The sequence below is a fragment of the Typha angustifolia genome, chromosome 14 (assembly GCF_048772165.1).
Source record: "Typha angustifolia cultivar Huaian chromosome 14, ASM4877216v1, whole genome shotgun sequence".
NCBI classification, from domain to species: domain Eukaryota; kingdom Viridiplantae; phylum Streptophyta; class Magnoliopsida; order Poales; family Typhaceae; genus Typha; species Typha angustifolia.
The window spans coordinates 5,106,234-5,119,211 of record NC_133252.1 but is presented as its reverse complement, the minus strand read 5'-3'; the positions used below and the strand labels follow the sequence as shown (position 1 = coordinate 5,119,211).

At 34.2% G+C, this 12,978-nt stretch overlaps 1 protein-coding gene across 1 annotated transcript; it reads left to right on the top strand.

Annotated features, from left to right (window-relative positions):
* Positions 1-1,266: 1,266 nt before the first annotated feature.
* Positions 1,267-6,485, top strand: LOC140775319 (UDP-D-xylose:L-fucose alpha-1,3-D-xylosyltransferase MGP4-like). The gene is made up of 4 exons (XM_073118538.1): positions 1,267-1,928; positions 1,995-2,156; positions 2,230-2,445; positions 5,926-6,485. Exons 1-4 carry the CDS (start codon positions 1,413-1,415, stop codon positions 6,133-6,135), a joined length of 1,104 nt encoding a protein of 367 aa, XP_072974639.1. The 5' UTR covers positions 1,267-1,412; the 3' UTR covers positions 6,136-6,485.
* Positions 6,486-12,978: the final 6,493 nt, after the last annotated feature.

Below are 12,978 nucleotides of genomic sequence, written 5' to 3'. Positions count from 1 at the left end.
TAAAAGGTGATTAATCTACAAAAGGATGGAATCATATGAAATCAGCAAGCTATACCTAATGACTCAGGATGTCAAGTCTAGTAATTAGTGCACTAGAGGCCTATATTGGTTAACCACTCTCAATGCATACTTCTATTTTGTTCTCCAGAATTAAAGATTCTCTTAATAAGTAGGAATTTTTGAAGGAAAAGAAAGGTGATAAGTCAGATCAATCCAAAAACTAACATAGACTTTTCCAGTCACATTGGATCTGGTTCTGATCCAAATAACTCAAATATTTGGTCCACAATTGTTTATGTTTATTCCTACCTATAAGAAAGTTTTAGTAACATAATTCCTCCTTGCATAAGTTCAACAGTGTTATCTAAAAATATTTGAAAATACTAAGCAATTGCAACACAAAATACATAGGCTTCTAAAATAGGGAAATTTAGGCAACTAGTAATATTTAAATTTATAATGACTAATAAGTAGAAAAAGCTCAATAATAATAGGCAACATGAAGTAGGAATGAAATGTGTACAGAGATAAAAAAAGAAAAGAAAATCTAGATGTAACAATTCACTCCATTAAATTCCCTTTTCCAATCTAATCATCCAACTACGCATTCAAATCCAATATTTATACAGAATAGCACCAAAATTTTCCACTCCAAATGGAGGATAAATTGCCAAATACGAAGAACATAACTTCCTCGCAAATCTCATCATAAAATAAATATCTAAAGCACAATATCATAAATATAATTTCTTATTTTCAAAAATCTAAAATCTAAATAGAAATGAAGCAAAAACCAACTAGAAGCCTGTAGACAGATTCGACGAGTGATTCGATCTTGCCCTCCTGTCGGAACACAAGCGGTAGTGGCGGCGCTCTTTGTCAAAATCAAAATATAATAGGATAGAGAAAATGGTGTGAAAATGATGAGATCGTTGGATTTTGAAAGTGTAAGGAGAGAAAACAAAAAGAAAAGAAAAAGTGAAAAAATCCCTTCAATAAAAAAAATCATTCCAAAAAAAAAAGATAAATATTAAAATTATATTTAAAAAAAATTATCTAAAGAACTAGTAATATTATTTAATTTTTGGCATTCATATTATAGCTTCCAAAATCTTAACAATTAGATCCACATCAAACCGATGGACAACTAATTAATCCTTGGGCACCAAAGATGCCTCCTATAATAAATCTAAATTTCCAGAATAAAATGATTCTCATTGGATACAAGGAAAACAGATTTGGCATTCCAACTAAATCCTCCATTTTACGCCCAAAGCTAACAAGAAGCAATAAGACTACTCGCGTACTCGGATCTTATTCTATTTCTCGGACAGTCGACAGATCTCTGCATTCCTCTGCTTCTTGAAATACTGAGAAACACCACTAAACCGCTGCATAGAAAGCAAGGAAGGATGATGATTCCCCAGATGTCTCTCCACCAGAGGCAGCAGCAGCAGCAGAAGCCTCTCGTCGACCCCTTACCCCTCTCCCCTCGCGCCTCCTCCTCCTCCTATGGCTTCCCTTCCAGACCCGTCTCCCTCCTCGGCCGCACACCCCTCCTCGTCCTCCTCGCCCTCCTCGTCTTCCTCGGCATCCTTCTCCCTTATTCCGGCATCCCAATGCGAACCCTCTTTTCCTTCTCCTCCGCCAGTGGCTCCCTCTCGCGGTGGAGGGACTACACCCTATCCGACGCCGCCGCCTTCGTCGCTAAGAACGGCACCGTCATCGTCTGCGCCGTCAGCCAACCCTACCTCTCCTTCCTCAACAACTGGCTCATCAGCATCGCCCGCCATGGCCACCATCACGAAGTCCTCGTCGTCGCCGAGGACTACGCCACTCTCTACAAGGTCAACGAGCGGTGGCCCGGCCACGCCGTCCTCGTCCCGCCCGCTCCCGATGCCCAATCCGCGCACAAGTTCGGCTCTCAGGTGATTCTTTCTTGAGATGCTGGATTTATTACTTGATTTTGTCTTCCTCACTTCTTGATTCTTCAGGGATTCTTTAATTTCACTTCGCGAAGGCCTCGGCATCTCCTCCAGATTTTGGAGCTGGGGTACAATGTAATGTACAATGATGTGGATATGGTTTGGCTCGCGGATCCGTTTGTTTATCTCGAAGGCAACCACGACGTCTACTTCACCGACGACATGGCTGCTGTGAGTGTGAGATTAGTCCAGATATATTGGAGTACAAGATGTTGTTGATTTTGAAAGTGTGCGTGATTTGCAGGTAAAACCTTTGAATCATCCTCATGACTTGCCGCCCCCCGGGAAGAAGGGGAGGACGTACATCTGCAGCTGCATGATCTTTCTTCGTCCGACAAAGGGAGCAAAGGAGGTGATGAAGAAGTGGATCGACGAACTCCAGGAGCAGCCATGGTCGAAGAAGAAGAAATCGAACGACCAGCCTGCGTTCAACTGGGCTCTGAACAAGACTGCAGGAGAGGTGAGTTGATTTAATGCTTATTTCTTGTTCCATTCTAATCAGATTTCCTTTTGTTGACATTGTACCTTTTTAATCTACCTTTCATGTCCTCGAGATACTCCCTTGTTACTACTTTTGCCATGATAAATTTTGTTACTTAATTTTGACTTGTTAGATTATCTGGAAGAAACATCATAAGACTGCATACTCTAAGAAAAGAACACTTTAGTATTCTATCTGTAATGCCAGAAAATTTTATCTCGCATAGCTAGAGTATGCTGTTCTCTATTGCTATTGTCATTCAAACACTTCACTAATAGTTTCAACCTCAAAAATAGAAATTCACATTGTGGTCCATGTTTAGTTGAGCTACTAAGAAAGGAGTATGGAGCATTGTTCTTGAAGAAGCAAGTAATGGAATTCCTTGGAGAAGGCTTTGATTGATTGTTTAGTGAGAAAAATCTCAGGCAACCAACTGTGAAAATTGAAAAGTCATTAGCTACCAAGTGACTACCTTTCATGTCCCTTGGGTATATGAAGATCTCCAGCATTTAATTTTGCAGATGGAGGTATTTATAGTTACTTCTAGGTGATGGATGTTAGGCCTTGGATAGAGGGGCATTAATTTGTTAAAAAATTTAGGAGGTGCTTATGGATTATGATGTTATTGATAGAGTTTTCTTGTAAAAATGTCGGGGTTCTTCATGTTGTAGGTTTATAAGAAACTAGCTAAATGATTGAAAAGGCTAAACCATTGCATTAATGGAATTGATTTAGTCATCCTTGTCGTTTTGGTTCTTATCATTTTGGTTTCCTTTTCCCTAAGATTATGCACTCTTTATAGAGAGATAGTTCATATCCACCTTTTCCTGCAGGACTTTTTGTCTATCTCAAGGTTAGCAAATTGAACTTGAGTTTAGACAACTTTTACTCTAAAGCAGCTGCTTCTAATTTTTGCCAATCTCGCAATTATGCGAAAGAGGGGCAGTTATGCTGCAAGGCTTACATGTCAATGTTTAAGCATATGAACAGGTCTCTACTATTTAAAGGATAAGTACCTCTCTAGTGATGGAGAAACTGTGGTAGTGGAAAGGCTAGAAACTTCTTTCTGAAATCCTGTTTTTCTATTAAGAACTATAATATCTTTAACAATTTGGATCTCAAATCTTGTAGAGATTTCATTAATTATGGAACTGTTTCTCCATATGGGGTTAGGGTTGCATATATCATACCTTTCTGGTTTGCTCCTCTATAATCGACTCCTCTCTAGTCGCCTTATCAGAAGAGAATTCCTATGAATACTACATGCATTGACTGGATAAACATAATTCAAGTTGTTGATATGCAGATAATTCAAGGATGATGAAATATCATAGCCAATGAATAAAAATCATATCTAGTTAATGAGATGACTAGCTAGCATCAAAGACTGATCAACAAGACTAGGTCTATAAAAATTAAGGGGAAAACATGTCTTTAAATCTCAAACTTGATATCCTGAAAGATGAGGATAACTCTTGAATTTTTGGAAGGCTTTGAAAGATGTTGATGAAGGAAGGCAGCCCAGCTGTAACATCATAAGGTCTGTGTTAAACTGCAAAAATAACAGCAACTTCAAATTCGCTATACTTTATTAATTTATTTAAAGAAAAACTAACCATATCAACTAGTAGGAATATTAAAAGAAGACTAGTAGGAATATTAAAAGTACAAGGGTAAAAGTTCATCTGCAGAACCTATAATTTGTAATTCAGACCCAACTTGATACATATGCAGTTTATATTTGATTGTTCAAATCTAATAGAGACAAGGATAAGATTGACAAAATATTCAAAATGGGCATATGGTTTACATGATCCTTTTTGCTATGCCTTTGTTGCTTCCTTGACTCAACTTGCTCTTGCTAGTAGATTCACAATCACCACATCATATGATAATATAGGATATCATGGTTCCCAAAATCGTCTAATCCCGACTATCGGTTTGGGATCAGCCAGTTTTGGCTGAATCAACCAAAACCCAGCCAAAACTAAATTATGTTAAGATTCAGGTCAAATTTATAATAGATCTGACTTAAAACATATTAGTAATTGATATACCCAGCTACTTCTTTTTAAGGTTTTAATTTTTACTCTTTATCTCTCAAACACATTCTTCTTTCAACCCTCACACTTCACTGAGCGCATCTAGTGGCTGATCCAATGAGCCTCTCGGGCTACTCCGCACTCTGGTAAACTTGGGTGAATATTTTTTTCTTCCCTTGTATTTTTTTTTTATTTCTCTTCTTTCTCTTTTTTGCCCACTCTTTAAACCCCTATTTTCTTACTGCTGTAGAACAATAGTGAAGAGAGATCTTTCTCTTCATCTCATTTTTGCAACAATAATTTATGAGCATAGGAATTTACCAATTCAAGTTGGAATTCATGGTTTTGAGTTAATTTTTCTTTACTTTATATGCTTCATATATGACTAATTTTTATTTTCTTATTTTCATATTATCTTTTCTAAATCAATAGAAATTTTCTTATATTTTTAAATAATAATTTGAAGTTTACATAATTAAAAAATAGTTTGATTCGACGCGAACTATACAACCGAGTTTGATCCAATAGGAGCCTATACGATCAATACATATCATTTTTTTAGCGGCCAATTTTGATCCCGATACCAAGTTTTAGAATCTTATGGAATGTGAGATACTACATGTGTTAGTCAACATATGCAATACTTGCCTTTTTCTATTATAAAGAAGTTTGGTATTCTTAGATGTTTCTAAGAATGATATACATCTCAGCTATGCTCTCAGACTACCAAAAAAGCATATTGATGAGTTGAAGAAACAGCCAGATCATTCTCTCCATCCATAATCAAGTTATGTGATTAGTTTTCTGCTAACTTTTGGGGAATATGAAACCGCTCATTTCCAAGTTATCTGGAATCGTGTAGATGTTTCCTACCTTATTCTTTATACTGCATCATTGTGGCCTTTAATTTCCTTAGCTCGAACTTCTTAATTCCTTTACCGTCTTTATTTTCATTATTGATGATTCTAATGAAATTCTATCTGGGCCCCCTTGTCTTTTTGTTTTTTCTTAAAAAGAACAAGGAAAAAAACAAAACATGTAAGTTGTTAGGCATTATAGAAGTTGCACATATTACAAATTTTCTATATTTTTGGTTACACATTAATACGCATCCTTTTCTTTCATATAATCACCTTCATGAAATTTCATTGAATTGGACAAAATAATGGTTCATGCATCTCCAAATAACATGTGCCTAAACATTGAAAGGGCAGCAAATTTTATTTATTAGAACATTTTTCTAGCGTTGGTCTTCAGCATGTAGTAATTTTTTGCTGGTTTATTGGTTGAAACTTTCTTCATCTTTGTATTGTATTTAATCTGTTTATGTGCATAAATTCATTTTGTACTTCAGATTTTGTGCAAATTTTTACTGCTAAACTAGCAAGCCCTTATTTAATCTGAACAATGTTTTCAGGTTGATCTGTATCTTCTACCCCAGGTTGCATTTCCATCAGGAGGCCTGTATTTCAAAAATGAAACATGGGTTAAGGAAACCAAGGAAATGCACGTTATCATTCATAATAACTACATTACTGGTTTTGACAAGAAGATAAAACGCTTCCGTGAATACGGGCTTTGGTTGGTTGATGATCACAGTGATGAATCACCACTTGGTAGATTATAATTAAGCTGCAAAGAACTTGCTGGTTGATGACCTAGCACACGTTTTTGTAGCTAACGTGAGTACGTGACTTTCCAGAAAATAGCTGGTGGAAAGCAAATACCTATGCATTACAGCCCACATGAGGATGCAATCGAATGCTTGAAGCTAATCAACAATGTCAACCTCGATCTGTCTTTTTCTCTTTTTGGTTGTGAAATGTAATTGATATTCACCTTTCGTTTCTGACTTAAGCTTGATTTTTTTATTTTCCATTTATTCTTCTCATATTTAGCTGAAATCATTTTGAAGAATGTAATACCTTTTTCACCATCCTTTCTTTTAATCTGATCTTTCTTCTTACTTTGAATCCAGCAGACAGCGCATTCAGATATTATGTTAGCTCAACCATAAATACATCCAAGATAGATCATAATTTTGTATTAGTTACTTCTTTTATTCTTTTTATCATTTATTTATTTTGAGAGAGAGAGAGAGAGAGAGAGAGAGAAGTGGGGGAAGATCCTTTGTATATTTAGACGTATAGTAAAAGAGAATGTTGTATAGTTATGTTCAATTGCACAAACAGAGGGTGTCAGTATTTGACCTGTAAATGGTTCTCTTCTTCGGTGTTGCAACTGTTCATGATCTTCTAGCCCATATCTGTTTTGAGTTTACTTGGGCTAACGTTAGGAACCCTAGCCAAATTCAGTAATTAGATATTTTTTTATTTTTTCATAACTAAGTTCACTTTCTATTAAAAATTTTATTTAATATAATTTACTGATAGTTTTGATATAAGTTTTAAACTTAGAGAAAGAGACTGACTAACTGATGAAGCAAAATTAGAGATATTAAATGAAAATATTAGAGATGAAGGAGTTGGAGGAAGAAGCTAGATCCCAATTCAAAACATGACTAAACCTGAGTTGCTGTCCACATTTTTATATTAGAGGCTAATCCGACTCAACTTGACTCCTCTAGCCAACTCAACTAGCAACTAAATTAAAAGATGACTTCATTTAGAGGAGACAGACTAACTCATGCTAGAAGCAAAATTACATAAAACCAAAATGCAACTAATAAAGGACTCGCCCACTAGCTCAAACTAATTCTAATTAAAACTAGGATTAGATTCGAACTTTAACAATCTATCATGCTTCCTTCCATCTTGATCTTAAGGTGAGAATTCAAGATCCTTCAGATCAACCTTAGGTAGTGCAGCCTTTTCCAACTTTGACACTTGATGAGCTACAATGATAATGCATCCGCTATCTAATTCTTTATTCCCTTTGTACATTGATATGACAAATTAAATAATATTAATAAGTGCATGAATTTAAATAGCATATTAGCAAAGAAGGTATAAATAACAGGAGGGCTTATTCGAATACTTGAAGTGTTTGAAAATATTAAAATAATTTTATTTGAATTGAAAAAGAATTTAGAAGATTGATAAAAAAAATGAAAGTTTTTAGAAGAGTTCATCAAAAGAGTGTAAGAGTATTGATTTTGAGCTCTACTTTATAAATAACACATCTTTGTAAACTAATTTAAATATTTTTCTTTTTCTCTACGAGCTGCCACAAAATCATTAAATTTGTTCCTCTTAGAAAAACAATTAATATCCAATACCTAGGCAACTAATTTATAATAGAGAAAGAAAAATCTATTTAGCAATTAAGTGCAAATTAAGAAGACATTTAGATTAATAGAAATATATTAAATTCAAAGATTCAACTTCAACCTTAACGAAATTAGCCATCCATCATCATAGTTAATATTACAAATCTAATCTATCTAAACATGAGATTTAATCAATTAGCAGTAAGTCAAAAAATGTATGGTAGATCAACAAAATGGCGATCTAACAATTTTTAAAAAGAACCAAACAAAATATAATCTAAGCTCAAATGATCAAAGCCCTTGGTGATCTAGAAACCCTTGTTAGCATTGAGCTGTAAAAACATCAATACCCTAGATCCAAATATATATTTCGGAATTGAAGAGATGCAGATAAAAAATAACTCCTACACCTACAGACCAAATACAAGTTAAAACCACAAGAAGACACTACTCCTACTTCTGTCACTTACAACGACTAAATTCAACACAAATAATACATGATTACTCTTTTTTCAAGTAGAGCAGATATTGTAGTCTAGGAAAATTACTTTCAAAATCCAGATCCAAAAACAAGACATAACACTAAAAATCAAAATCTGAACAATGTTGAATACAAACTTGGAAAGTTGCTAAAAATCAAAATCTTAACAATGAGGAACATTAAATCTAGACATTACAAACATCAAAATCTAAACTTTACTGACTTGGGATGCTTGAATATATCTTCAAAAGAGCTTTATTATTGTCAATTGAGTTGAAACAATGACAAATCTGAAAGCTAGAATTGGAAGGTTGCTACTGTTGAAATCTATTAGTTGCGATCGATCAGCGGAATTTATCTTACTTTTTAGGACAGTGGATACATACTCTGGCACAAAGCATCTGGTATCCAAACTATTTGAGTACAATTATGAGAATGAGTATATGAGTTCATAATGATTATATATATTATACCTGAATTATATAACTGTTAATATTTTATTCCAATTAATTAATGTGTTTTCAGTTGTATGGATAGCTTGATCAATTAAAGCCAATTTAATCACCAAAGAAATCAAGTTTGGGCTCAAATTGGACTTAGCTTAGCCACATGCTTAGTTGGTCAGTACAAACCAAATTAACCCACCCATATTCACATAAGTCAAACCAAGAGTCATTATTCATCTTCTTCCTCACCCAAACCAGAATGGGTTTAGGTAAGAAACTTCTTCCTTCTCTACCAAGGCCAAGCTCCTAATCTAAAGTAAGAATGAAGCAGTATCTAATAAGATAATGACTCTATTTTATGATGGCATGGATAATTATCAACATCTCTTACTCATAAGTAGATAGGTATTAAGATTTAAGTGAGAGAGTTTTGCTAATATAGGCCACATACCAACCTTCTTGCATAATCTAAGTCTATTTCGACCTCCAAAGCATCACACTCCACCACAAGTCTTCTCCGGCAGCACCAAAATGGAAACAAATGTCATAGTTGCCTTTAAGCATGTGCCTTATTTGTCCACCAAACTCGCCTTTTTTTCAAGGCCATTAATAGGATAGCAATCCTTCCATAGCCTTTGATGAATTGGCAATAATAACCCTAATATTGAGAAAGCTGCGTAACTCTTTCGACTTTATGGCCATCTCATGTTAGCTATTTTTTCAGAGTCTTCCTCAACCACTATTGTTGAAATAATATGGCCCAAGTAATCCACTCTTCACTAACCTTGGAAGAACTTTGACATCTTCACATGTATGTGGTTTTGGCGGAGTAGAGATAGCACCTCCATAGTATACTTCAAATAGTCCTCCCACATTAGAATACACCAAAATGTCATAAAAAAAGATAAGCATATACCAACAAGCAGAGGCCTAAAGATGTCATTTATTAGTCCTTAGAAGGTCGCAAGTCTATTGGTGAGGCTGAACAATATTATCAAAAACTTATAGTGCTCGTCATGAGTGTGGAAGCCACCCTATACATATTAAGTGGGTGCACTCGAAAAGGCATCTTATAATTGTTCGAATGAATTTTGAATAGAATTAGTACAACACTATTTTTTTTCAAATAAATACAGCTTTCTGTAGAGTTTTTGACCAAAATAGCACTGTTTAAAATTTAATTTACCCAAATGAACTGCCTCCCAGACTTATTACCAAAAGGGGTCAGAAATATTATAGCCCCACTTCAAATGCTAAATTGTTTGGTGTTTTACCTTTTAAAGAAAAACGCTTATCTGATGAGTGTTTTATCTAGAAAGTGAAACACTAAACATTTTAGCGTTTATCCTTAGGCACTTTAGCTAACGATCATTATTCATAGTAACCTAATTAACACGATGGGGTAAACCATTAAAGAAATGCTGTTTAGTTTGGCAACTTAGTTAAATGTTAATAATTTAAGCATTTTTATTAAGGTTTTCTACAACTTGACAGGTTGATTTCTTGTGAAGGTAGGGTTTTCTGAAAGCCGAGAGGGTGAAGACTCTCAAAATGTTGGAGAGTTTAGCGTTTCATTCAAAAGTAAAATGCTAATTACTTAAGCATTTTTATTAGGGTTTTCTAAAACCTGACAGGTTGATTTCACATGAAGGTAGGGTTTTCTAAAAGCCGAGAGGGTGAAGGCACTCAAAATGCTAAAAAGTTCAGTATTTTATTTAAAAGTAAAATGCTAATTACTTAAGCATTTTTATCAGGGTTTTCCAAAACCCGACAAGTTGATTTCTTGTGAAGGCAGCTCAAAACGCTAAAGTGTTTCATTAAAACGCTAAAAAGTTCAACGTTTAATTGAAATTGAAATGCCGAATAGTTTAGCCTTTCATTGAAATTGAAATGCTGAACAGTTTAGCATTTTACTATCCCATAACCTAATCACAGCCGTAAAACCTAACTTGACCCGTTAACATAAATAAAACCCTTACTCTTCATCTCCTCCTCAACTCCTCATATATTCACCACCAAGTCGTCGAACTCCATTTTCTCTCCCTTACTCTCTCCTGCAATCCATTGATGCCCGCGGCCCCTCCTCACTCTCTCCAACAAATAAGATTGGGGACCGTCACAGTGTCACCCCTCTTCTCCTTCCTTTCTCGAGTCTGCAGATCACCACCATTGTTGCTGGGTAACTCTGTCTAGACCAACACCAACAGACAGCATTGCTCTTCAGCCAAACCCAACTCCAATGACTTCGACAACTCCAACCTTCCGACGCCATCCTCATCTCTCTTTCTTGGACTTAGTAGTAGTTCTAATTCAATCTCACGAGTAGTTCTAATTTGATTTGTACATAGGTTGGACTTAGTAGTTCTAATATTTAGGAGATGAGTAGTTCTAATTTCTAGTGGTAGTTTTATTTCTAAGTCTTCGAGATTAGTATGAACAAACAATGAATTGTAAATTTTCTATTATATATTTACATTATTGGAGATTACATTATAATTTTATGTTATCTATTTACATTCTATTATCCTTTTTTTCTGACAAATTTTACATTATATTATCTACTCAATGTTCTATTGGCATTTACACTATACTTGAACATTACAATTAAATTTTATCTAAGCAATAGAATTGTATCTAAGCATGAACATGATGATCTTATTTTTTTTGCAATTGCTGCTAGTTTGTTAGTTTTTTAGAATTGGTGGTCTTATTGTAGCGAATTGTAGTTTTATATTCTTTTTGTCATATCTAAGCATGAACATAGTGATTTTATTTTCTTTTTGTCAATTTTGTGTTTGTATCCGATTATGATTCAAAGTTTTTATCCAGCTTGTATTCATATCCAATTAAGATTTAATTTGTATCTAATTCGTATTCGTATCCATTTAATATTCAATCGATATCTGAAAAATATTCATATCCATTTAATTAGGATATGGTTTTATATCAAGCTCATCACTATTTGTATTTGCCAAATGCTCACTCTGTCCTTAGAACATAGTTGACAATGTTAATAAATTAGATGTATGAAAGAAAGCTTAATTGCATTGGATATTGCTAGATTGTATCAGACTTCTAATTCACTACTTTATATTGCTTGAAGGGCCAAATATAGCTTGTCAAAACAGATGCCGTTTTTATTTTTTTGGGTAATTAAACCCTTCAAAATATTTCATATCTAAAGTTCTTGCACTAAGTAGGCAAATAGAAAAAATGCTAATAAGCTCTTATATGTTATTTTTTTCAAAATTTACCTCAGATGTTTATAACAATTATATGTATTTGGGGTGGTAATATTATACAGTTGTAAGATGGTACAGTTAACTACGAAGGTGGGTCAAAAATATTTGTTAAAGTGGATAGAAATTGTAGTTATAATCAATTAATCGAAAAAGTATCAAAAGCGAGTAAAATGAGTACAGTGCATTGGAGTATAAAATTAGTATGCAATAGAGTTTTTCAAAGAAGAAAACTTCAGTTCATTAGAATTGATGATGATGAGGATGTTAATGCTATGATTAATATTACAGAACAACACAAAGGTATGTTGGAAGTTTATATTGAGGGTACACTAATTGTTGATAAAGAAAATAACCATACTGATACACTAATTGTTAACAAAGAAACTAACCATACTAATACACTAAGTGAAGCTCTATTATACAACTATACTAATACACCAGTTAATGTTACATGGATATCTAACTGAAGGACCTGGTCAACCAATTAATGAAGGCTCTATTCAACCAAGCTATAAAAGCCCTAGTGAATCACTTGGAGTCGCTAAAATTAATAAAATTATTGATAAGTAAAGAAGGTTATAGTGAACCACCACATATAGGTTTGGATGATCAATCTACTGATACAACTATTGCGCACATTATTGAAGGTGAATAAAATATTTATATATTATACAATATACTATGGGATAGTGAACCATTTGAAATATCTAATAAAGAGGATATTGATGCATTATCAGATGGTGATTCAATTGATGATGAATCTAATGGAATTTCAGTCAATCTAATAAGTTGTTTTGACCCAATGATGCAATTCTACAATGTAGACTTGACATAAAGTGTTGATGTTATGATACGATCTCCCCTTAGGCTAAGGTTCGACTTATTCCGTTTTTAGATTTAGACAGAATCTGGAGCAGAACTTTGGAAATAGATCCCGGAAGATGCAGCCATTGGATCAACATGAAATTTTGATATGTTGTAGCCCTAGAAAAGAGCTTTCTAAAAAAAATCTAATTTTAGAAAAATCGGATAATGGAATCTTGAGATATCATCCGAGAAGTAGACGAACATT

Bases quoted from the DNA above. Each gene is read 5' to 3' on its own strand.
- LOC140775319 (XM_073118538.1), top strand. From the start codon at position 1,413: ATGATGATTCCCCAGATGTCTCTCCACCAGAGGCAGCAGCAGCAGCAG. The intron at 1,929-1,994 runs GTGATTCTTTCT...TTGATTCTTCAG, and splicing joins CGCACAAGTTCGGCTCTCAG to GGATTCTTTAATTTCACTTC. The intron at 2,446-5,925 runs GTGAGTTGATTT...CAATGTTTTCAG, and splicing joins TGAACAAGACTGCAGGAGAG to GTTGATCTGTATCTTCTACC.